At 45.1% G+C, this 22696-nt stretch overlaps 1 protein-coding gene across 1 annotated transcript in view; it reads right to left on the reverse strand.

The window, feature by feature from the left end:
- DOCK5 (dedicator of cytokinesis 5) overlaps positions 1-22696 on the reverse strand; it is a 581227-nt gene that overhangs the window by 535572 nt on the left and 22959 nt on the right. The window contains exon 3 of the mRNA XM_086942489.1: positions 12824-12905. Within this exon, the coding sequence (XP_086798615.1) occupies positions 12824-12905 (82 nt within the window). The remainder of the gene's footprint in view (positions 1-12823; positions 12906-22696) is intronic.

The following is a 22696-nucleotide window of genomic DNA, read 5'->3' on the forward strand; positions in this document are numbered from 1 at the left end:
CTTGAGGAGTGAACCATTGCATTAAGGCTAACTTATGAGAAGTGTGCAAAAATGTAACTAAGACGCTTTAGTTGTATGCTTTCCACTTGTGTAACTTTTCTTTAAACCTATGTCCTTTCTTTGACCCACGTAGCATACTTTCAATAATACTTTAAGGTTTCTATGTATTTTTATTTGTTACAAAACCTTTACTTTGCTCTGCCAATAGTTGATGTTGTTGCACCAAGGATATTGTGCTGCAGAACTAAATACTTATAAGGTCTCAAAAACAAGACCTATTGGCTATGCCAATGCTTGTCTACTTTAGGGTGAGGAGAGCGTAGGGCATAATTGTTATGAGGCATCGAAGTTTCGACCCAGGAAGGTGCGTTGTTAGACCAACGCCACGGTGGGCCTTCTTCAGGACAGAGGTGCGGAGAGCCAATTTTAGCGGTGTTGAATTCCACGTGGTGGTTCTAGCCTGTGGGTTAACATATCTCCTGACTAGCTACATTTCCGAACTGTCCTGGTGCCAAATGGGCCCTGGGCAGGGGGTGGCATTTTCCCTGTCAGGAGGAAGCAAGGGTTGCATATCAAAGGTGGTGGAGGCCTTTGAAGCCTCCCACCTTGATATGATGATTTATTATTCATCCTGCTTGGAGGAATTGATAACCCCTCCTGTCAGAGCAGGCATTGTTTCCAACCCCAGAGAGCATGGGCTCTCACCTCAAAGGGGGTCAGAAACCCATCTGTGGTGGCAGGCAGGACAGGACTAGTCAACCAATACAGTAGAGAGCTATAGGTTTTAAGAAGGTACCTCTAAGGTACCCTCTGGGTGCATGTATTAATAAATCCATCACTGGAATCAATGTGGGTTAATTAATACAAACACCATAGGTTTCAGTGAAGTCATTATGTAGCTGGGAAACTCATTTTGACCAGTGCCCAGTAAATACCTTAAGAAGGCTTTCATGTTCACTTGTACTGTCAGCAATTGAACTGGCCACCACAAGGAGTATATCTACTCAGGCTGTATGTCACATGTAATATAAAGCACCCTGCCTTAGGGCTGAAGTAGGGGTGATTTACAAATATTGCATGCAGAATTAGGGGACCTAGCACACATGGTGTGTGCCATGTTGTGTTATTACATTTTAGACCACCTTGTCAGGCAGCCTACAGTGGCAGTCTGGATGAGTTCGCTGCTGGCTTCCTTAGAGTGGCACAAGATACCCTGCAGCTCATAGAGACCCTCTTTAGTACCTATGTCCTAGGTACCAGGGGTACCAATTACTAGAGACTTACAGATGTGCTAAAGGTCTGGCAAACTGGGATCAACTGACCAGGTACTTTATTTAGGAGAAGGAACAGTGGCACTGGGGATATGGTTAGCAGTAATCTGTGCACTCCAGTCAAAGTTGCATCACATACCATGCAAAAAGTGGGGGGACTACTGCAACAAAAACTCAGTTTCCTACACTTCAAAAAATGTAAATGAAAAACAAGCGTTAGGCAAATGAATGGTAGATAACTTAGTTGAATCCAGAAAACCTAAGTAAAAAGTACATCATAGATCTTTTGACCAAACATATCAAAAAGCAAGGCATCAGCCATCTTTAAACAGCCCAGATGAGTTTGTGCTAATTTTGAACCATTTCAATAATCATTCTTGCCCTTTTTGTTCCAAAAATCATCACTGATTGCAAGATTTGGTCCCTATCTGTTCCTAAACAATAACCAAAGGGACCAGTTTGGTCCTTAACTGGTCCCTTGACTCAATGAACTGGAATGCAAATAGTGGAAGCTTCAAAGAATTTTCCTTGAAGGTAACCTTGTTGACCAGGTGATGGGTATTTGGGGTAGTCATTTAAAGCAAAACACACAAGATGATGGACGAAATGTTGCACAATGGCAAAACATTCACCCCCAGTCACAGATCTGGGTTTAATCCATCGTTATTTTGCTCTCCACGCCACCCCAGTTCAGACATGGCCTGATGCATGATTCCGGTCCAGAGAAAACATGGCTTGGCAGTTCGGGCTGGACTGTTCCCATGAGGCACAGGGTCAAGACTGATTTGCATATGGCCATGTCTGAACTCGGGTGGTGTGGTCAGCAAAATAATGTTGGATTAAACCCAGATCTGTGACTGGGGGTGAATATTTTGCCATTGCGCAACATTCCGTCCATCAATTGTTGTTTTTGCATTTGTCACCCGAGTGGGACGGGTATGCTCAGACGTGAGTTCCGTGCTCTCCATGCCACTGGAATCAAGCTATCCTGGCTGATGACGGCTGATAGCCAGAAACCGGTCCTAGGGTGCTTGATTTCGGTCCAGGGAAGACATGGCTTGGCAGTTCGGGCTGGACTGTTCCCATGAGGCACAGGGTCAACACTGATTTGCATATGGTCATGTCTGAACTGGGGTGGTGTGGTGAGCAAAATAACGATGGATTAAACCCAGACCTGTGACTGGTGGTGAATGTTTTGCCATTGCGCAACATTCCGTCCATTAATTTTTGTTTTTGCAGTAGTCATTTAAAGACCATGTTCTCGATTCTTTTGGGTGCTCTTATTTTATTTTAAAGCATCCAAAGCATCTTCAACCTACTAAACTTTAACTTGCGACCAGCAGCCCATTGGTATGCCACCCCTCAAGACTAATTTTTATTAACAGTCTCTTGAGCTCTTCCAACTACCCCAAGTCAGCCAAAAGCATCTCCTACAGTGTAGCCGTGGCCATATGGCTCGACATTAAGTGGGAATGTAGTGCCTAGCTCAAGGGAAATGGAAAGATTATTGGTTGGAAGTTGAGCCAAAGGTGTTAGGACCGTCAGGTTCTCTTTGCTTATGTTAATTTTAGATGTATTTCTTAACCCTTAATAAAAGTAAAGCACTGACTGGACAATGAGGTTATAATGTGTTAGTAATTATGTCACTCTGATTCTCTTAGACATGTCACCACGTGGAGTAATCCTTGTTTAGCCTTAAGGAAGGCCCTAAGCTATTCAGTTTGCAATCCACCAGTATTCTGATCCTGGGACACCAGTTGGAAACAACGTTACCCATATACGGTTATGTCCAATTACCTCTCAATGTCCCAGGATCCCAAAGACAAGTCAGCATTGTCAATCTGCCAGACCAAAAAACAAAAAAAACATTTAAAAAACTTTTGTTTAAAGCAACTGGGACAGTATAGTAAACTAGCAAAATCTCAGGTCTGCAAAGACATATTGAAGCTTTAGGACAAACCGTGTAACCTTCTGTTGTTTTGAGGCGAGGAGGGCTGAGTTGGCCTGTGATGGGGCCACAGGCGGCATTTTGCTGGACTCTGACCTGGCTTGACCTCAACATGGTCCTCATATCCCAATGATGCACACAACAATCCCTTATGAACTGCAACTCAACCCTTGGCACTATGACCATCAAACAATAACTTTGGGTCCCAGTCACCAGGATAGGCCAAGATACAGCAAGAAGAACTGTGCCGGACAACCGAAGAAGACCGAATATAGGACAGTTAAGTTTTACATAGATTCAATCATTGGCCACTGCTGGTCTTCGGTAGGCCAGAGGGTTGAGTGATGTGCCAAATGTATTGGTACATGCCCACCACTAGCCACACTGGCCAGGTTTAGAGCTTTGGATGCACACACAATGGAGAAGCAGCCAAGAAGACTAGTAGGGGAGGCATTAGTGAGCTACCCAAGAAATGTTGTCCCAAATTCAAGATTGCTTCACGCAATGGAAATGCTGCGGATAAGACAGGCACCAGGCCCCTTAGTTTTCAGAGATAGGTTGTGACAGTCCAGGGTTGGTTGGGCACATTCTAAAAGGATCACAACAGTTGTTAGCTGAAGGTTTTCTTTACCCTCTGGAATCCTGTAAGTCCAAGGACAAATCTAGTCATCTGGTTCCGAGCAGATAGGACCTGGGTCAGCGTGGGTGTCTTGAATCTGTCCTTCACTCGAACGGCACAGAGAGGTCCAAGATAGCCCTGAGGCCCCTATCCTTTTTCAGAATAAGGAGATAGCGAGTGTAACAACCCCTGCATTTTTCTGAGGCTGGTACATTTCCTATAGCATCTTTGGAGGGAAACGGGTGAACCTCCTCTAGGTAGATGGACAGATGGATCCTCTGAAATCTGTTCAGGTGTGGGAGGAACATAGGGTGGAGAGGAGAGAAAAGGTAGGGCATACCTGTTTGGAATAATCTTTTTAGACCCATCTGTTGGATATGATGGAGGTCATCCTTAGGAACAGAGGGGGAATATTTGGTGAAGTTTAATAGAATTCTGAGTATCTTCAAACCCAACCATGCTGAGAGGAGGACCTCCTTTTGGGCTGTTGTCTAACAATGCTTGCTCCCACAGGTTAGAGAAATGCATCATATGCAGCCTGTAATCGCACAGCTACCACTGCCTGCTTACCCTTCAGCTAAAGTGACCATCGACCGGTCTCCCTCTCCAAATGAGCAGCACCTTAAATGGGTCATCGAGGGTAGAGAAAAAAGACTGTTTTCTCTGCCCAGTCCTGCATTTCTAACAATCACAATAGCCGTTCTAGAATGTGTGTTCATTTGTTGATGTCAGCTGTGGTTTTGTGATCTATTGTCGTCATTCACAAGATGGCCCCTATGAGCGCATACTGACTACATCAGCACTCTGCTGCCTATTTCACTGCAAAGCAACTATAAGACAATTCATCCTTTATCAGCACACTTGGCTCAGGCCTATTAAACAAGCTACTTACTTTTGCTATGGCTCTCTCTGATGGATACTCCCACTAAACACATATTTCTCACTTTCTCACCAGGTGACCTACTAAATTTGGAGAGTTTTCATAGTAAAGCTCCAGTGCAGCTATGCTTTGGCTCCAAAATGCTCCAGAAGTAATGGTGCAGAGCTGCATATAAGCACCACATCTTTTGTGAACAATTGTTGGTTACACAGTGCCGAATTCTAACTTGGGACCTTTTTAGACATTAAAAAGAAGCCTCTACAGAATGGGAAAGAGGGCTGTGAAGAACCTGTTGATATATAGAATATCCACAGGAAAGCGCATTAAAGAAGGAACGTAACTTGTTCTTGAGAAGGTAATTCTAATGGCAGATTCATTACCTTGGAATAGACACCAAAACAGTGCCTTCCAAAGCTGAAGGTTTTGTGGGGTGCACTCAAATAAAGATCGCATGACTTGCACAGGAAAAGTGTTCTTCCTGGTGGAACTGGCTGTCAAAGCAGTAGTACTTTGTGAACGTATGCACTGATGCTTGGCAGGCCATTCCTGATCTTCTTCTGAATTCAAGACAGCAGAGGAAGTGGTGGGGAAGGCGTACAGGAGACCCTTGTTCCAATCCAAGTGTACAACTGTTGGCACTGGACGTTGTTGATGGTAGCAAAAGGATCCATCTAGAGTTCTCTCCACTGTGGGAAGGCTCCATGTGCCACCTCTAGTTGTAGCCGCCACTTTTGCTCTGCTAAACAATGTCTTTTTAGTTTATCTGTCCTGGCATTCAGGGACATCGTCAGGTGATTTATAAAAGGAAGACACCCTGGCACTTCAACCATCTTTAGAGAAGCAAGGCCCCTAGGCACAGGAACCAAGAAACCTTCCGGATCTGCTTTTGCAGTATCACATGGGAGTGGTGTTGTCTGCGGGAAACGATCTACTTCCCTTAATGGATGGCAGGAAGGCCTTCGGAGGCAGATGGCTGGCATCTTGAGATGGTTAATGTGGAGTCAGCCCTCCACCGGAGGCCAGAGTGCTCTGGTCTTCACCCTCCCTCAGGTGACCCCCTCCCTATCCAGAACCCTCACCCCTCACGCCCAGCAGTGATTCATCTATCACCACTGTCAGCTCTGAGTGGGAAAGGGTGAGTGGCCTTCCGCAGGACAAACTGTGGTGGGACGCCAACAACTAGAGATATTGAGTTGCCTCCCCTGAGAGCTGAATGGTATTTATACAGGCAACCTTGGAGCTGAGCTTACTGGAACCCTACATTCCACCGTAGGACTGACATTTGCCAATTGGCATGAAAGATAAGGAGAACGTGTGAGGCTGAGGCCAAGTAGTCTCAAAACCATCCTCACCCAGATCAAAGGGCAGGCCTGAAACACTGGATGATAGCCTTAATTTGTTTCTGCAGAGGGAAACACTGAACTCCACTGTATCCAGGATTGTACAATTAATGGAAGGCTGGGAGGGAATCGAATTTGACTTTGGCTTGTTTATGGTGAAACACAACCATATCAGGAGTTTCATCACCATCCCAAGGTGGGTCGCAGCTGACTGCAGCCAGTCCGTCTACAGAAGCCAGTCATTGAGGAACATGAATACAGTGATCCCCGACCTCAGAACATGGGTAGTGACCACTGCCTTCTCTTTCTGACACCTAAGGGGCACTGGTGAGCCCAAAAGGGACCATGGTTAACTGAAATTGCTTCTGGGCCACTTTTAACTGCAGGTAACACCTGTGGGACTCTAGTTCTGTATATAAACATATGTGTCCTGCAAGTTGAAGGACCCCATTCAGTCACCAGGTTTCAAAGCAAATAGTATCTGGGCCAACCTGAGCAACTTGTATCTGTCCTTCTGTAGGAAGGCACTGATAGGCCTGAGGCAACCATCCTTTCTTGGAACGAAGAAATAGAGAGTGTAACAGCACCTGCCTATCTGGCATCTTCTCTATAGTGAATTTGGAGGGAAACAGGATACTCTCCTGTAGGAAGATGGACAGATTATCCTCTATAATCTGTTCAGGTGTGGGAGCAATATGGAGTGGGGGGCGGCCTGTTTGCTTGGAATAATTTTTAAATCCGATCTGCCAGTTGTAATGGATCGCCAACCCTGGTGGAAATGTCGGCTCCTGCCTTCCACTTGGGTGGGCATGAGCTCCTGACGGCAAGCTAAAGGGATTTGTTGACTGGTGTAGCAGGGCAGAGGAAATTGGAGGATGGTCCCCCTACTGGCTCACACATTGTCTGCCGATTCTGCGTACATTACCCCAAAAGGACTGGATTGTCTGCTGGACTTTTTTAGTTAAAATGCCAGCCTTCTGGATTAGCTTCTACATTTCTGAAAGTTGTACAGGAATTGTTTTGCAAGAGCCAACAGCCCAAGAACGTGCGGTAGCTCTACCATCTTTAAAAAGTTTCAAAGTCCACCTCACCAAAAAGGGGGGACCAATTAATGGGCATTTCTGTAAACAAATTCTGCACATTACCAGAGAACTCAGTGGGCCTCATCCAGGCATGTTAATAAAAGACCACACCAGTATCATCTGTCATGCCAAGGCACTCTGTGGTACTCTAGCCTGCGCTGACAACATACATGGCCGAGTCTTTCCCATCATGTATCATTTGGGCCATGCAGGCCAAAGTTCTTCCCGGACTGCAGGCATGATCAGGCTGCACATGTCCCAAAGGCTTGGGTGTAAAAATCCAATAGAAAAACTGCATTGACAGACAACAATGCCAAACTGGAGAAAGAAAACATATGCTTGCCAAAGGGGTCAATACTTTCAGATTCCCTATTTGGAGGAGTGGAACTGAATGGATTAGGCTTCACTTTACTGGTCGAGACCTCACAAAAAGGCTTTCTGAAGTAGGGGTGGTGGAATTTGTTGAGGTTGATTTGGTGCAATCATGCAGAATTACATTAAAATTCTACCAGATTCCGAAGAATTCCACAAGAGGGACAAGGGGGCATCTGGTGATATTTTCTTAGCGCAAAACACACCTTTGCGTAAACAAATGGATGCAAGGATGCATTTTGCCAAAGAAAATAGCGGGCGGAGTGGCCATTTGGCGCTATTTTCTTAGAGCAAAACGCATCCACAAATGGATGAGAGGATGCATTTTGCCTACGAAAATAGCGCGGCCTCAGGTTGCTCTTACATACTCTGCAGTGATTAACTTTTAATCACTGCATAGTATGTAAGAGCAACCTGAGGCCGCGCTATTTAATGTAAGGGCGTCAAAGAGTATGCCATTGCTTCTAAACACGGTGGAAGTTGGAAACCACTCCAAATTGAAATAATTAATTTCGCTGGTGGAGTGGCGTAATTTAGCAGTTTTTCAGCGCTACAAGAGTAACGCAGAATTACCAAATTCCTCCAATTCTGCCCAGGCCTACTCTGGAGCTGGATGCTTGGTGATAAATCTGAGTCATCAGGCACCAGTCTATGGCTTCTGGCCATTTGTCCCTTCACAAGCAGGCAGGAACATGGTTTAAATCATTTGGCAGAGTCTTTCTCATCATGTATCATTTGGGTCAAAAAGGCCCGAAAATCTTCTTGGACTGCAGGCAAGAACACAATGGCCATTACGCAAAGGCATGGGTGTAACACACCAACAGAAGGGATGCACTGACTGAATGCAATGCCAAACTGGATGAAGAAAACATGTGTTTGCCAAAGGAGTCAGCACTTTCAGATTCCCTATCTGGAGGAGTGGAAGGGAATGGATTAGGATTCACTTTACTCGTAAAGGCCGGCACAAAAAGACTCACTAGAGCTGAATGCATGGTGAGAAAATCCGAGTCACCAGCGCCAGCCTATGGTATCTGGCCACTTGTTTGTTAGGAGGGCAGCTTTAACTCTAGTACTTCAGCTGCCCTTCAAACCACTACTGCGAATTAGGTATTCTCCTATGTTGGTGGCCTAAGTGCCAAGGCAAACCCTAGGATGGTTTTATTTTTTAGCTGCTGGCTGTGAGTCAGTGAGGCGACGCTCCTCCACCATTGCGGAGGACCAGCCCATGGGATGAAGTCAAGATCAGATGGGACATTATCAGCAACTAATTCAAAGGGTCATTGTTCAAAACTGTACAGATAAGAAACAGAAGAACAAGGCGGGACATTTTCTAAAATCAGACAGGTCATTCATGAGTATTAAAAAGTATTGTGTACCTGGAGAGTAGTCTCAGCAGAGAGGCCTCAAACAGAAGAGGCATTGTCAAGTGGTAGAATAGGCAGCACTCTCCCACCCTGGCCAACTCTGCCAGTGCAATGGTCCATTTGTAGTGCTTATGGAGGGTGGGTATGGGCTGGTCCCATTGGAATGCTGGCCCTGGGCAATTGCCCACTCTGTCTACATCTTTAAATGGCCGTACAGTCGAGTCAAACTTGAACCAGTTGTTTGGCTCATCCCAAATTGCCAAAGCACATACAGAACCAACGTTCAAAATATTTGGGATGCAAATTACACAACAAACAAAATATAGGCACATGATAAACACTTTAAAATGTAGAAAGTGTTTCTTTAACACATGGAAATGTTTCAACTGAGTATATGAGATCACAACATTGCATTGACATTTATTTGATTTGGAAGTTTCTAAACACGAACTTGAAAACATTTATTAACCCGCCCTTCTGACAAAGCGATGAGTGAACAAAGCGTACGAATTGTCAGGCATCCCTTATGTCATGGCTGATACTATTTTCATGGCTGGCGGAATATTACAGCCCATTAAAGCAAACCAGGTGAGGTTTTTACACAGGATCCATCTTGAACTGAATAACCTGAATGTGCTCTCAAATGTCACTATCAAGTAACCTAAACACATGAAGTAACTTGATTTGACTTGCATCACACTATTAAGTCATGCGGCTGAGCTGGGATTTGAACACAGGTTTCCTGGTCACACATAGTGCTATTAAGCATTTGGCTAATTACTTTTTTCTCAATCCCTTTTAGAACCAGAAAACAGTGTTTTTCTACAATTCTACTAAATGAATAGCACACTGTGTTAAGTAAATACAGATCACAAAAAATAGGTACACATGGAAGGTGAGGGACTGCAACGCCATATGCTACCATCACTGGCTTTAACAGTGTTGAAGGACATTACAAAGTATGGATACCGTGATCCTGAGTGCAATGGTGATGGGGTTGGTGAGCGTGGAGGCTGAATCAAAGGCGTGGCTAATAAGAACAAAATATTCTGGGTCTAATTTAATGATTTTTCACCATCAGGTAACTGCATGCAAAATAAGAAACACCTTTAATGGTAAATAAATGCAAGTTGAAAAAAATCATTGGGCAATACACTACTTTATGTTATGAAACCTCTGTTGGCTAATATGAACACTGCAGATGTATATGTGTGCAACCAGAAGCCCATAGAACTGAGTTCTGCTTGGTTCAGCAAGGAAAAGCAACGTGTATTTTTAGTCCTAGGAGGCCCCTGCCCGTCACAAAAAGCACTGAGAATGTGCACGTCATTATTTTCAATTTGCAGTACACACAGTATATGAAAGGCTGCCACAAAATGTGGACATAAATTCAGGTTAAAGGCAAAAAAGCGTTTTCAAAGTGTAGATTTTTAGAAATATGGAGATTGTAACTTGTGCAAACAGTTATATAACTGGCCATTAAAAGCACACTCTCCATAGCTAAGCTTGGAATACCCCCACAATACCTCAAAACGAATATATAATATGTATTTATAAATCAAATTTCATTTCATTCATTTCCCATGAGGCTTAAAGTGTCTCCATCAATTAACTCCACATCCACCGGCTCTTAAGCAGCCTTTACACTGACAGATTAACCAACCGCACATGAGTACATTTCATCTTAGGCAGCCAGCAGCCTGATGAGAAGGCTTGTTCTTGTTTAGGTGTCTGCCACGCCCTCGGGATCACAGCACAGGAGGCCGTCCACTTCAGCCGAGGCATTTATACTGTAACATTGGTCTTTTGGCACAAACGCTAAACATTACAGACAAATGCCATCCATTGAAATCTCCATCATAAACAATGGGCATTAGGGTTAATTTGTGGACAGTCCGTGAAAATTACGGACGGGTGGTCACCCTGTGACCCATGAGGGCCAGAATGTGCAGGGGAAGAACTCAACAGTAGTAATCTAACTGGAGGCACCTGTCAGTCCTAGGAGCCCAACGGTGCACCAGAGGGAACAGAAAACACACTAAATATATGCAGCATGGCCTCCTTGAAGGCCTCGAGTTGCTGCAGGGTCCCAAACAGCCATGGAAACTCAGGGCACAATGGGATCAGCTGAAGAATGGGATGAGCTGAGAATGGGATGAGCTGAAGAATCGGGTCAGTGACCAACGACCTCTGCGGATGTTCACTTGCATCTTGACGCTTTGCACCTTTTCCTTGATATCAGGCTAGCGGGGTGGGGTCCAGCACCACTTAGCATTTATAATGATTGCGTTCTGACTTAGATTTACAGGAAGACTCCAAGTGGAAAGTAAAGCAGTTGTTGGAATGGCCCTATGATCAGGACACACTCCTGGCCAGCGCCTTGAGCGGACCTACGCAAAGGCCACAACTTCTTGTGCTCGGCGACCCAATCTCGAATCACCTTCAGGTTCATGAAGGCACTCGTATCACACAACTTAGAATTATGTCCCGAGACCAGACTGAAAACACACCTCCTGGGGATCCATGACTATCATTTGCTTCTTGAAGACGCGACTCGGCTTGAATCCTGTTGTTTTTGTTTAGAGGGATGTTGTTTACTAGGTCCAGGTCCGCGTCAAAAGATGCTGATGTCAGCGTACAGGGGTGGCGTTATATATACTGCTCTTCTCCATCACTTTTGGGATGGTGTGGAGCCAAGAAGGAGCTTCAGGGTAACATCTTGCTGTGCACAGGAGCCTTATTAGGAAAAATCTCTAAACCCAGTTGGAAGCCTGGGAATATTCTAACATGAGAAATTTGCAATTAGAACTAACCAGGGCTTTAGGTGGGATGAAAAAACTGGTGGGGGTCTCTCATAGGGCTGTGGTCTCTCTAATTAAGGGAGTGGTTTAAAATACTTTTAAGCTAAAATTCTCTGTTTAGCATAGTGTGCTGCCCCACTGGTATTTTGCTACTTCTGTCCATTCATTCAGATATATAACACAACAAGTAACATTACACGTAAAACAAGCCAGGACTATTGTCTTTGTCAATGGTTGTAAGAAGCATAAGCTAAATAAGCAACAACTATCACTTCGTTGTATAGAATATTGAAAATGCGACCCACTCTTGTAGGCGAGGTTCTGGTATAAGGCTAGAGCAGCCAACCCTCGAGCTGAGAAAACAGGTTCCAGCCTGAGGTCCTGTGGTTCGGAAAATGAATATGCTCTTGTGTAATGCAAACTGGTGCTCATGTAAAGCGCTGCAAGTTTGTACAATATACAACTAAAACACGTGTCTCTTTCAAAATACATCAAAGGCAGTGACGGGTTGTACTATTGCAGAGTTAAGGTTTTATTTGTTCACCCTGGGGGTGAAAAAGGAGAGCCCGATAGGGACCCTTCTCAGCACCTGCTTTTAAACACTGCCGGAGCTGAGCACCGGCAGGACCCGGCCCACTTAAAGACATGGAAGTAGCCATAAGAAACTCGGGTTCGAGGGCTTTGACAACCTCTAGCGCCATTGGAAGCCCCTATATATCTATATTAGCATAGCTCTACTGATTCCTGAAATTCAAAGCGCCAAAGAAGTAATGAAGAAATAACAATCCTCGTTTTATCTTTTGCTTTACAACAGAGTATTTCAACGGCACTTACTTTATCGACCGGAAGTACTTGAAGTCCTGACCTGTCATAACACCCAGATTGTTGAAATGGGCACTCACCCAACTGAGATTTCCCAGCTGCAGAAAGGCGCCCTGCAAAAAGGGCCAGGGTATGTGGAATGTGAAGAGAATTCAACATCAGCATGCCAACCTTCCTGCCTGCTCCTGCCCCACAAACCTACGACTTTGTGCCAAGGATAAAGGTAAAGTAAAGCGCCTCCCACTAAAGGGAGCAAAGGTCACATAGCGTTCTCGCGCCAGTAAACGAGCAGCAATCCACTAAATGTTCCAAACTTTTATTTACCGTGAAAACTGCCTGAAGGTTATTGAGTTTTTCGATCTCCTTCGGCATTCCCGTGCTGCCCCAGCGAACCAGGTAGTTTTCGCTGAAATAAAAGAAAATAGTTATGAAAAATGCAACTGGCATATTTGTAGATAATCTGTATAATTAATTACATATGCATAACTACATGCTCAGCAATGTGTACAGTAAACCCCATGACACTTTGCCAAACTGGCATAGACGCTTTAAATGCATCAGACCTGAGAACAACCGCACCTACACAAACCACTACACAATCGGCATTCGCACTGATAAGGTTGGACAGATAAAAGACCCACCACTTTTATGGAACACCCCTATGATTGTAGCGCATCTTACCACTCTCCACAAAGCAACAAATTACACCTGTTTGGGAATGAAACCCCCCACTGGAAAACCTCTGCCCGATGAATCATAACCGGAGTCGCATCTCTTCCACAAAAGCGCCTAGACGCCAAGCAGCTTACTAACGGTATACAATAAAACAACTCGCGGTGGAGGCTGGCTTGAAATGGTAGATACAAGGATGAATGAGTGAAAGGATGAATGTACGGATGGATGAGTGAAAGGGAGGAAGGATGGATGAGTGAAAGGGTGAATGGATGAGTGAAAGGATGGATGAGCAAGTGAAAGGATGGTTCAATGAATGAAAGGGTAAATGGATGGATCCATGAGTGGAGGATGACTGAGTGAAAGGGTGGATGGAGCAATGAAAGAATGGACAGAAGGATGGACGAGTGGAAGAATGGATGGATGAGTGAAAGGAAGAGTAGATGGATTGCTGGATAAAAGATCGACATATTGATGGGTGGATGGATGAGTGAAAGGGTGGATGGATGAGTGAGTGAAAGGATGGATGCGTGAGTGAAAGGATGGATGGATGGAGGAATGAAAGGGTAAATGGATGGATGGGCAGAAGGGTGGATGGATGAGTGAAAGGATGGATGAGTGAGTGAAAGGATGGATGAATGTGTTAAATGATGGTTGAAGGGTAAATGGATAGATGGGATGAAGGGTGAATGGATGAGTGAAAGGATGGATGGATGGATGACTGAAAGGAGGGATGAAAGAGTGAGAGGTCCGATGTATGGAGGGAAAGGATGGATGGATGAGCGAAAGGGTGGATGGATGAGCGAAAGGGTGGATGCATGAGCGAAAGGGTGGATGCATGAGCAAAAGGGTGGATGCATGAGCAAAAGGGTGGATGCATGAGCAAAAGGGTGGATGCATGAGCAAAAGGGTGGATGCATGAGCAAAAGGGTGGATGCATGAGCAAAAGGGTGGATGCATGAGCAAAAGGATGGATGCATGAGCAAAAGGATGGATGGATGACTGAAAGGATAAAGGGATGCATACATGGATGAAAGGATGGATGAAAGGGGAGTGGAAAATTGAAAGGATGGATGACTGAGTGAAAGGACAGATATGTTTGATGGATGGGTCCGAAAATAGATGGATAGGTTTGGATATTGATGGGCAGATGGGTGGAGAGAATGGTGAGAGACTGAATGTTGGATGAAAGACGGAATGGATGACACAATGTAAAGGTGAAATGATGGATATCAGCGGGTGGGTGGAAGGATGAAAAGATACATTTATAGATGCGAAGATGGAAGAGACAAGCAAGTTCTTCTTGGGAGGGATGTGATGACTTGATTTACTTGCTTGGCCCCATAAGTGCTTTGGTTCAACATGGGTGGGCGGGGGGAATATTGTAATTTTCTGGCTACTACCTTGTAGGGAACAGTAAAAATTGGCGTACTCCCAATGTTCAAATTGCCCCAAACAACCAGATAGTTGCCTCCTGAAGGGTATATTTCCTCAGGTCGGAAGGAGTAACACTATGAGGCTCCTTCTTCTAACAGTTCCCTAGGAAGCTCTGGAGCTGGTACCCTTTGGTCCCTAGAATTAAACACAGCCAGATATATAAAAGTTTTAAAAAACGGGAAAAAAGAATAAGGGAACATTCATGGGAGAAATAAAAGGCAGGCCGTGACAATTCGACAGCTGTCACATAATTCTGCGTAATTATATCCCTACAGCAAGAGGCAAAGAACTACTTTATATGCCCCAGAATTCACCCAGGACACTCACCTAACACCCCAAATCCCTCTTGAGAGACACAAGGATCTGTGACAGTAGTCAGAATACCAGTGAGGCAATCCAGTGTGCAGCAAAGAGTCACAGAAAAGCTCAGATACTTGATGCCAAATGTACAAAGCCTTGTTAAGATTGCAAACTCTGTGAGGCACAAAATCTGCAAAAGATTTCTCTGTTACAGGAGCGTTGTCAACCCCCTGCTTTAGCAGATACACCACAGCAACCAGTGCCATTCCAGCTCAGGATGTAGACAGCCACCACCACGGAACAACTCAGCTGCCACCTGAGCAACACCGAATCACTCTGCAAACATGCCACAGAAGTCTGGGACATCATCTCAACCCTTGCCCGTGACCTTCATTATGGAGACCTGGCTCACCCCCTCATTGGATACAGATATCACCACAGCTACTCCCAGTGGCTACAAGATGAAACACCAAAACCGAACCAACAGAAGCGGAGCTGGTGTCACCATTGTACACTAGGAGTCAATTACCTGCACCATCACAGATGACACCACCAAGCCGATCATGGAACACAGGAACTTCCAGCTCTGCGCCGATAGCAAAACCACCATCAAAGGCATCCTCGCCTACAGACCGCCAGGCCCATGAACCAGCTTCAGTGACGCCATAGCTGAGTTTATCACCACGCTCGCTGTCGAATCCATACACATCTTCTTGGGGGACCTCAACTAACACCAACACCAACTCCACCGACCTCCTGGAAAGACTGAACATCAGTCTGAAGCAGGTGGTCTTCCACCCCACACACAAAGCAGGATACACCCTGGCCCCCAATTTCACCTCCAGCATCAGCACAAGATACAGCCACTCCTCGGAACTCATCTGGTCTGACCACCCCTTCATACACCTCACCCTCACCGGATATCTCTGCACCGCCCCAAAGCACCACAGCAGGGCCAAGGTCAATCAACAACAATGGACCGATGCCCTCAGCACGGCACAGCCCAACATCACCACCAACCTGGACCAGACAGTAGAGAACTTCAACATCTGGATCACCAACGCCGCCGACAAAGCCGCTCCCACTATACCAGCCAAAATGCACACACCTAACAAACGAGCCAGCTGGTACACACCAGAACTCAGCAGGATGAAGTGCAGGTTGAAACAAGTGGAAAGAAGATGGTGCACCAGCAGGAAACACACCGAATGAGCCACCTACAAATCAGCCCTCAATGACTACCACTGGCAGGTCAAAGCTGCAAAAAAGACGGTCTTGACCCACCAGATCCAGACCAGCACCAACCAAACCAAGGAAATCTTTACCATCGTCAGAGAGTTCACCTGCCGGTCAGCCACAGCAAACTCGACCCCGCTCCACAGGAACTCTGCAACGCACTCGCCGACCAGTTCCATAAGATAGATACCATGTATAGAACCTTCGATCCCCAACCCTCTGACCTTTTCAGCACTCTATCGACCATAACCACCGACAGCCCGCTCACTGCATGGGAACAACTCAGCACACAGATCACAACCACTCTTATGAACTCCATCCATTCAAGATCCCCCACCGACCAATGCCCCCATTGGCCTATCAACCTAAGAAGGGACGAGATCTGAAACCAGCTCACCACCATCCACAATGCCTCCATAACCACAGCCATCTTTCCTGATGCATTGAAACATGCAGAGGTTATACCCCCTCCTCAAGAAACCTTTTGTAGACCCCAGCAAGCACCAGAACTACCGCCCCATCTCCCTGCTTCCGTTCCCCGCCAAAGTCCTGGAGAAGGCCATCAACCTTCAACTCACTGAACACATGGAGAGAAACAACCTGCTGAACCTGTCCCAATCAAGTTTCACAGCCAACCACAGGGCCAAGACAGCCCTGATCACTGCAACAGATGACATCTGTGCCCTACTAGACAGAGGAGAATCATCCCCCCTTATCCTCCTGGACTTCTCCGCAACTTTCGACACTGTCTCCTACTGCGCACTCATCGATCGACTATGCCAGACTAGAATCACAGAGATGCACTCAGATGGATGGCAACCTTTCTCATGGACGCACATAGAGTCCACCTCCCTCACTTCACCTAGCAACCCAAGCACACCATCTACGACATGCCCCAAGGCTCAGTCCAACCCTCTTCAACATCTACGTGACATCACTTGCAGACAGCATTGGATCACACATTATCATCATCATCATCTCCTACACTGCCACTACCCAGCTCGTCCTCTCGCTCTCAGTGAATCCCACCTTGACAAAGACCAACTTCCACACCCGTCTGAAGAACGTCTTGGCATGGATGAAAAACAACTGCCTTGAACTCAACATGGACAAAACGGAAGTTCTGATCTTCGGCAGGCACAACGTCCTCTTGAACAACTCCTGGTGGCCGGTGGAGCCCACTGCAACGCCGAAAGACCACATCTGTAACCTAGGCATCATCCTGGACAGCGAACTCTCCATGAAACGTCAGGTCAACGCCATTTCCTCAGCCTGCTTCCACACGCTCTGCATGCTCCACAAAATCTTCAGATGGCTCCCCATCAGCACCAGGAAAACTGTGACACAACCCTCATCACTAGGCAACTAGACTATGGCAATGCACTCTTGGTAAGCAACACCACCGAAGCCATGCAAAGCGTCCAGACAATCCAGAACGCAGCAGCCAGACTGATCCTCAACCTGCCCAAGAGAACAAACATCACCCAGCACCTGAAGGACCTCCACTGGCTACCCGTCCAGAAAAGATGCCATTTTAAGCTTCTGACTCATGCCTACAAAGCTCTCCATGTCCAAACACCAGCCTACATGGACCACCACCTGCACTTCCACCGACCGACTAGAAATCTCCACACTGCACACCTCGTCTTCCAACAGATACCACATATTTGCTGCTGCCGCTGCAGAGGACGTTACTTCTACCAACTTGCCGCCAAAGTTTGGAACATCCTTCCCCTTCACTTTGGCACTGCACCCTCGCTGATCCACTTTAGGAAGGAACTCAAGACCTAGCTCTTCGACTGCCACCTGCCGGACAGCATCTAGATACCCTCTGGGGTGATTAGCAGCGCTATACAAGTACGACTTGACTGCGAGGTGGGGTTTTTTGTTGGGCCTCTTCTGTCTGCAACTCAGCAGACAAAGGCTCATAATTCATGCGAAAGTTTGGGAAGATGAATGGATGAGTGAAATGATGGATGGGTGGGTAAGTGAAGAGAAGGATGAATAAATGCATGGATGAATGAAAGGATGGATTTAAGGATAGATGAGTGAAAGGGAGGAAGGATGGATGGATGATGAGAAAGGATAGACAGATGAGAGGGAAAGGATGGATGACGAGCAAAAAGGTAAAGGGATGGTGGATGAATGGGTGGATGAGTAAAAGCCTGGATGCATGCACAGGTTGAAATGGTGAATGGATGGATGAGTGAACGTATGGATGAGTGAAAGGGAGGATAGATGGATGACTGGATGAAAGGGTGGATGGATGAGCAAGTGAAAGGATGGATCATTGCGTGAAAGGGTGGATGGATTGACGTGCAAGTGAAATAGTGGATGGATTTGTGAGTGAAAAGGGGGATGGAGAGATGCATGAATGAATAAAAGGATGAATGTAAAGATGGTTGAGTGAAAGGGAGGAAGGCTGAATGGATGATGAGCGAAAGGGTGAATGGAAGGATGAGTAGATGGAGGGATAAGGATGAATAAGTAAGTGAAATTATGGATCAATGAGTCAAAGGGTAAGTGGCTGGATGGACTGAGTGAAAGGGTGGGTTGATGAATGAGTGAAAGGATGGATGAGTGTAAGGATAGGGAGTGAAAGGGAGGGTAGATGAAAGGGTGGATAGATGAGTGAAAGGATGAAAGCATGAAGGAAAAGATGAATGGATGACTGAAAGGATGAGCGGGGGATAGATGATTCAAAGGAAGAATTACAATTACTGAGTAAAAGGACGGATAGGTCTGAAGATAGATGGATAGGTTTGGATGGGTGGACGGATGGATGGAATGGTGACAGAATGTTGGATGAAAGACTGGATGACCGAATCTAAAGGTGAAATGGTGGATCTCAACGGGTGGGTGAAATACAAAGATAAATGGATAGATGCATGGATGGAAGAGACTAGCAAGCTCTTCTGGGGAGGGATGAGATGGCTTGCTTGCTGCCTTAAGAGCTTTGGTTTAAAATGAGGGTTATTTTAATTTTCTGGCTACTCACTCGCTTGCACCAATGGTACCTAGGCCCTTAATTAACATTCCTAGCTCTTTATGGGGAACTGTATGTATATTCTCACTGCTTTGATAAACTCGAACACAAGATTTGGGCCGGCAGTCAGTCAATCTCATAAGATCTATTTACCGAAGCGCTTTCAAATAGTATAAACGGTGAAGGGAGAAGTGCCCCAGCAGAGGTCGCTATTGCTCGCTCCACAGGTTTGTATCTGCAACTTTGTAGACTGCATGCAGAGAAACTTTCACTGACTAACGCAATCCCACGTGACCACGGCACTGTGGCAAGCCATCGCCTTGATATCAGTCCAATGGCACTGCCTTGGTATTTTTAGCGCACCTCGTTTCCGGTAACCGTACTGACCGATGAATAATTACTGTGCATGCGGGCTGGACTGCCTGCATCACAAGACCTTGAACGCACAGAGAGAGGCTGTCAGCACATCAGAATCGCGTGCCCCGTCGAGGCAGGCATGATCCCGATTGCTTTTGACACGGCCCCCCACACACACGTTAAAGGGGCAATACAGACTACAGAAAAACAACACAGTCCTCTTCTCCCAGGCCTGCATCTCTAACAATCATCAGCATTAGGTTTTGGAGAACCTTTGTTTGGCTGATGATGTCGGCTCGAATTCTGAGCTGCATTCACTTACTGTCTCATTAAAGGGCGAATCATTCATTCAAATGCATGTGGTCACCCTCGCATGACTTAATTTTATTTGGGCTAGGAACTCTAATAAGCACTGGAATTTGACAACGAAACTCATTATAGGCGCTATGGCAATACAACGGAGTCAATGTTAGAATTCACAGTGTCAGAATCACATTTTTTTAATGCTTCTACTATTTTGCAAATGTAAATTTTCCTCAAGGTGCCACACTTTTTAACTCTACTGGTCACAAGACATACCTCACCTCTGACCTCTTCAGAAGGCGCAAAGCACAGAATTACAACCCTGAAGGCCGAACAATATCCACCAAGACAGCCCAGCACAAAATTCGATAGACTGTTTCCAAATCACCAACAATTAAATATAATTTGTTTTGTATTCACTGTACTTTCACATCGCTCTCCCTTTCTCATCTTATAATTCTCTCACACTAAGAAGCTAGCTGTCAGTTTTATTCATGTACCGATTCCTAACATTTCTAAACTGCATACCAGTGTCAGATCTTTTCTGGAAATCCACTGTACCCAAGATACACAAGAAACTGTTGACAAGGGGCCTTCTGACAACATTTAGAAACATGTGGCGTTGCTATTTTATCATTATATCATGAAGTGACAATGTTCATTCATGACTAATTAGGTATTATCAATTCCATATTAATTTCGCTTATGCATTAAATGTTGGATAGACAGTTTAAGTATCGGGCACAATAAAAAAAAATCTGCTTCTACCAGACCTTCTATTTGCACAAAAAGGGGCAATGAGTCTGGGAAACATCATGAAGGTATCGTACAACTTTCTTCATTAAATCTGAATCCACGGCATAACTTTCTGAGCTATGATCCATGAATCCACAGAAAGTCTTTTTGAGGATCCATGAATCTATAATGTCTTCTTACGATCCAGGAGTCTACAAAATGCTTTATTTGGAACATAAAATGAGAGGAAGTCTTTCTGCAATTTACGAATCCACTGTAAGCCCTTGAACAAGCCATGAATCCACAGTAAAACTTTCTACCATCCAAAAATCAAAAGTTAGCCTCTCTACAACTCTTTAAATGAAATCGAGTCTTTATATGATCCACAAATCCTGTGAGCCCTTCAATAATCCACAATTCTACATTCAAGTGTTTCAATGATCCATAAATCAAGAGTGAGCCTTCCAACAATCCTTGGATCTACAACTAGTATTGCAATGATCCATGAATTCACACCGTCTGTCCATATCATGTCTTTCTGAGATCCATGACTATACTAGTGATTTTTTTATGTTTCTCAAAAATAAACTAGTCTTTCTTTGATTCATGTATCCACAGAGACCTCTTCTATGATACATGAATCAACACCAATCGTTTTTATGATCCCGGAATCCAAAGTGAGTCTTTCTATGATAAACATACATACAACTTATTTTTTTTGATCAACGAATTCACACGGACATCTTCAAGCTTTCCTTCCTTCTACCACCATGGTACAAGCACAGCACAAGCTACAAAGAGGGCACAAATGCATGAAAAAAGAAGCATTGACAAAGCCAAATGGTCTGGACTTGGTAAGCTGTTATGATGGTTACACTTTTTTATTTTGTATTGCAAGCATACGTAACGAAAAGGAAAAAAGTGCCTACACCGAAGCATGGTAATAGATTTGTAAAAAATAATTTTGATTAAAAATAATTGCAATAGCATATAATTTTTATAGAATATTATGGGCGAATACCAACAGGGAGGTGCACTCAGGATCGGTATACAAACCATTTCTAGCTGTAATGAAAATCACAGGAAACTATGATTCCCATTGGTACAAAGAAAATATTCTATTGGCTTTGAACTACTCTAATATGAAGACAAAAACAGATGACAAAATATGTTTAGGGCAAAATGTCCAAATGCTAAGTCCTATACATTTTTAGACATCAGTACTGGCCCAGTGTGCTTTACAGCACTACAGTGGTGCAACTAAAATCAGTCGGGGGAACTTTCAAATGCCTTTACATAACTGTCAGCCAAGAAACCTTCTCTCATCATCCAATCACCCAGTTAGTTGGGAATTTATGGATGTCTAACCCCAACCCCTGGGGCTATGTACAAGTTGGAGTAAGCATGCTGTATTGATCCTCTTCTATAAAAAAAAATTCTGCCTGCCATTCTAGAATATGAGCCTGCCTACAGTAGGAGAACGGCAGCTCTTTCTGAGGCACACCATGTCCCTTCCTTTCATCACTTGTGCCACATGGCCCCTTATTCTCCATGTAGAGCTTAAGGCTGCAACCTACCCTGGTAGCTGTCTTAGGACCCACTGCTCCCCTATGCCAATTAAACTGAGTTAGTCTTCACCTGTGCACATTTCTACCTCACCTATTGTTCTTCATATATGGTATGGCCTCTTGTCGTTATTGCGCAGCTATAGCAGCTCTGAGGTGTGGCTCCTGTGTCAACTTTCCCCAAGCCTTTCCTCTCCGCTCATTACCACTTAACAGGTATCCCCTCCTTCTTTTTTGGCCTATCTGGCAACAAAGGATGCAACCTTCTCAAGTGACGGACTCTATGCCCTCTTCCTTGCTGACCCCTTTTCGACAGAGGCCATCATGCCTGTCCTGACATTTATTTTCAACACATCATCCTGGTGGTCTTCCTTCCCCCACTGTATACAGTGAGTGTCCATTATTTCAGGCAAATGTGAGTTATCCGTAACCGGTTGCACTAAAGACGGCGTTAACCGGTACTTTCAAATCAGCTTTTTGATAGCTAATCACGGGGCTGTATTCATCATCAACTGACTGCCCTAAGTGTGAGAGCTGACCTAGGATTCCCTTATAAATCACCCAACCAATCCTAGCAATCTCAACCCAGCCTGCTCTCCACTCATT

The sequence above is a fragment of the Lissotriton vulgaris genome, chromosome 11 (assembly GCF_964263255.1).
Source record: "Lissotriton vulgaris chromosome 11, aLisVul1.2, whole genome shotgun sequence".
NCBI lineage: Eukaryota > Metazoa > Chordata > Amphibia > Caudata > Salamandridae > Lissotriton > Lissotriton vulgaris.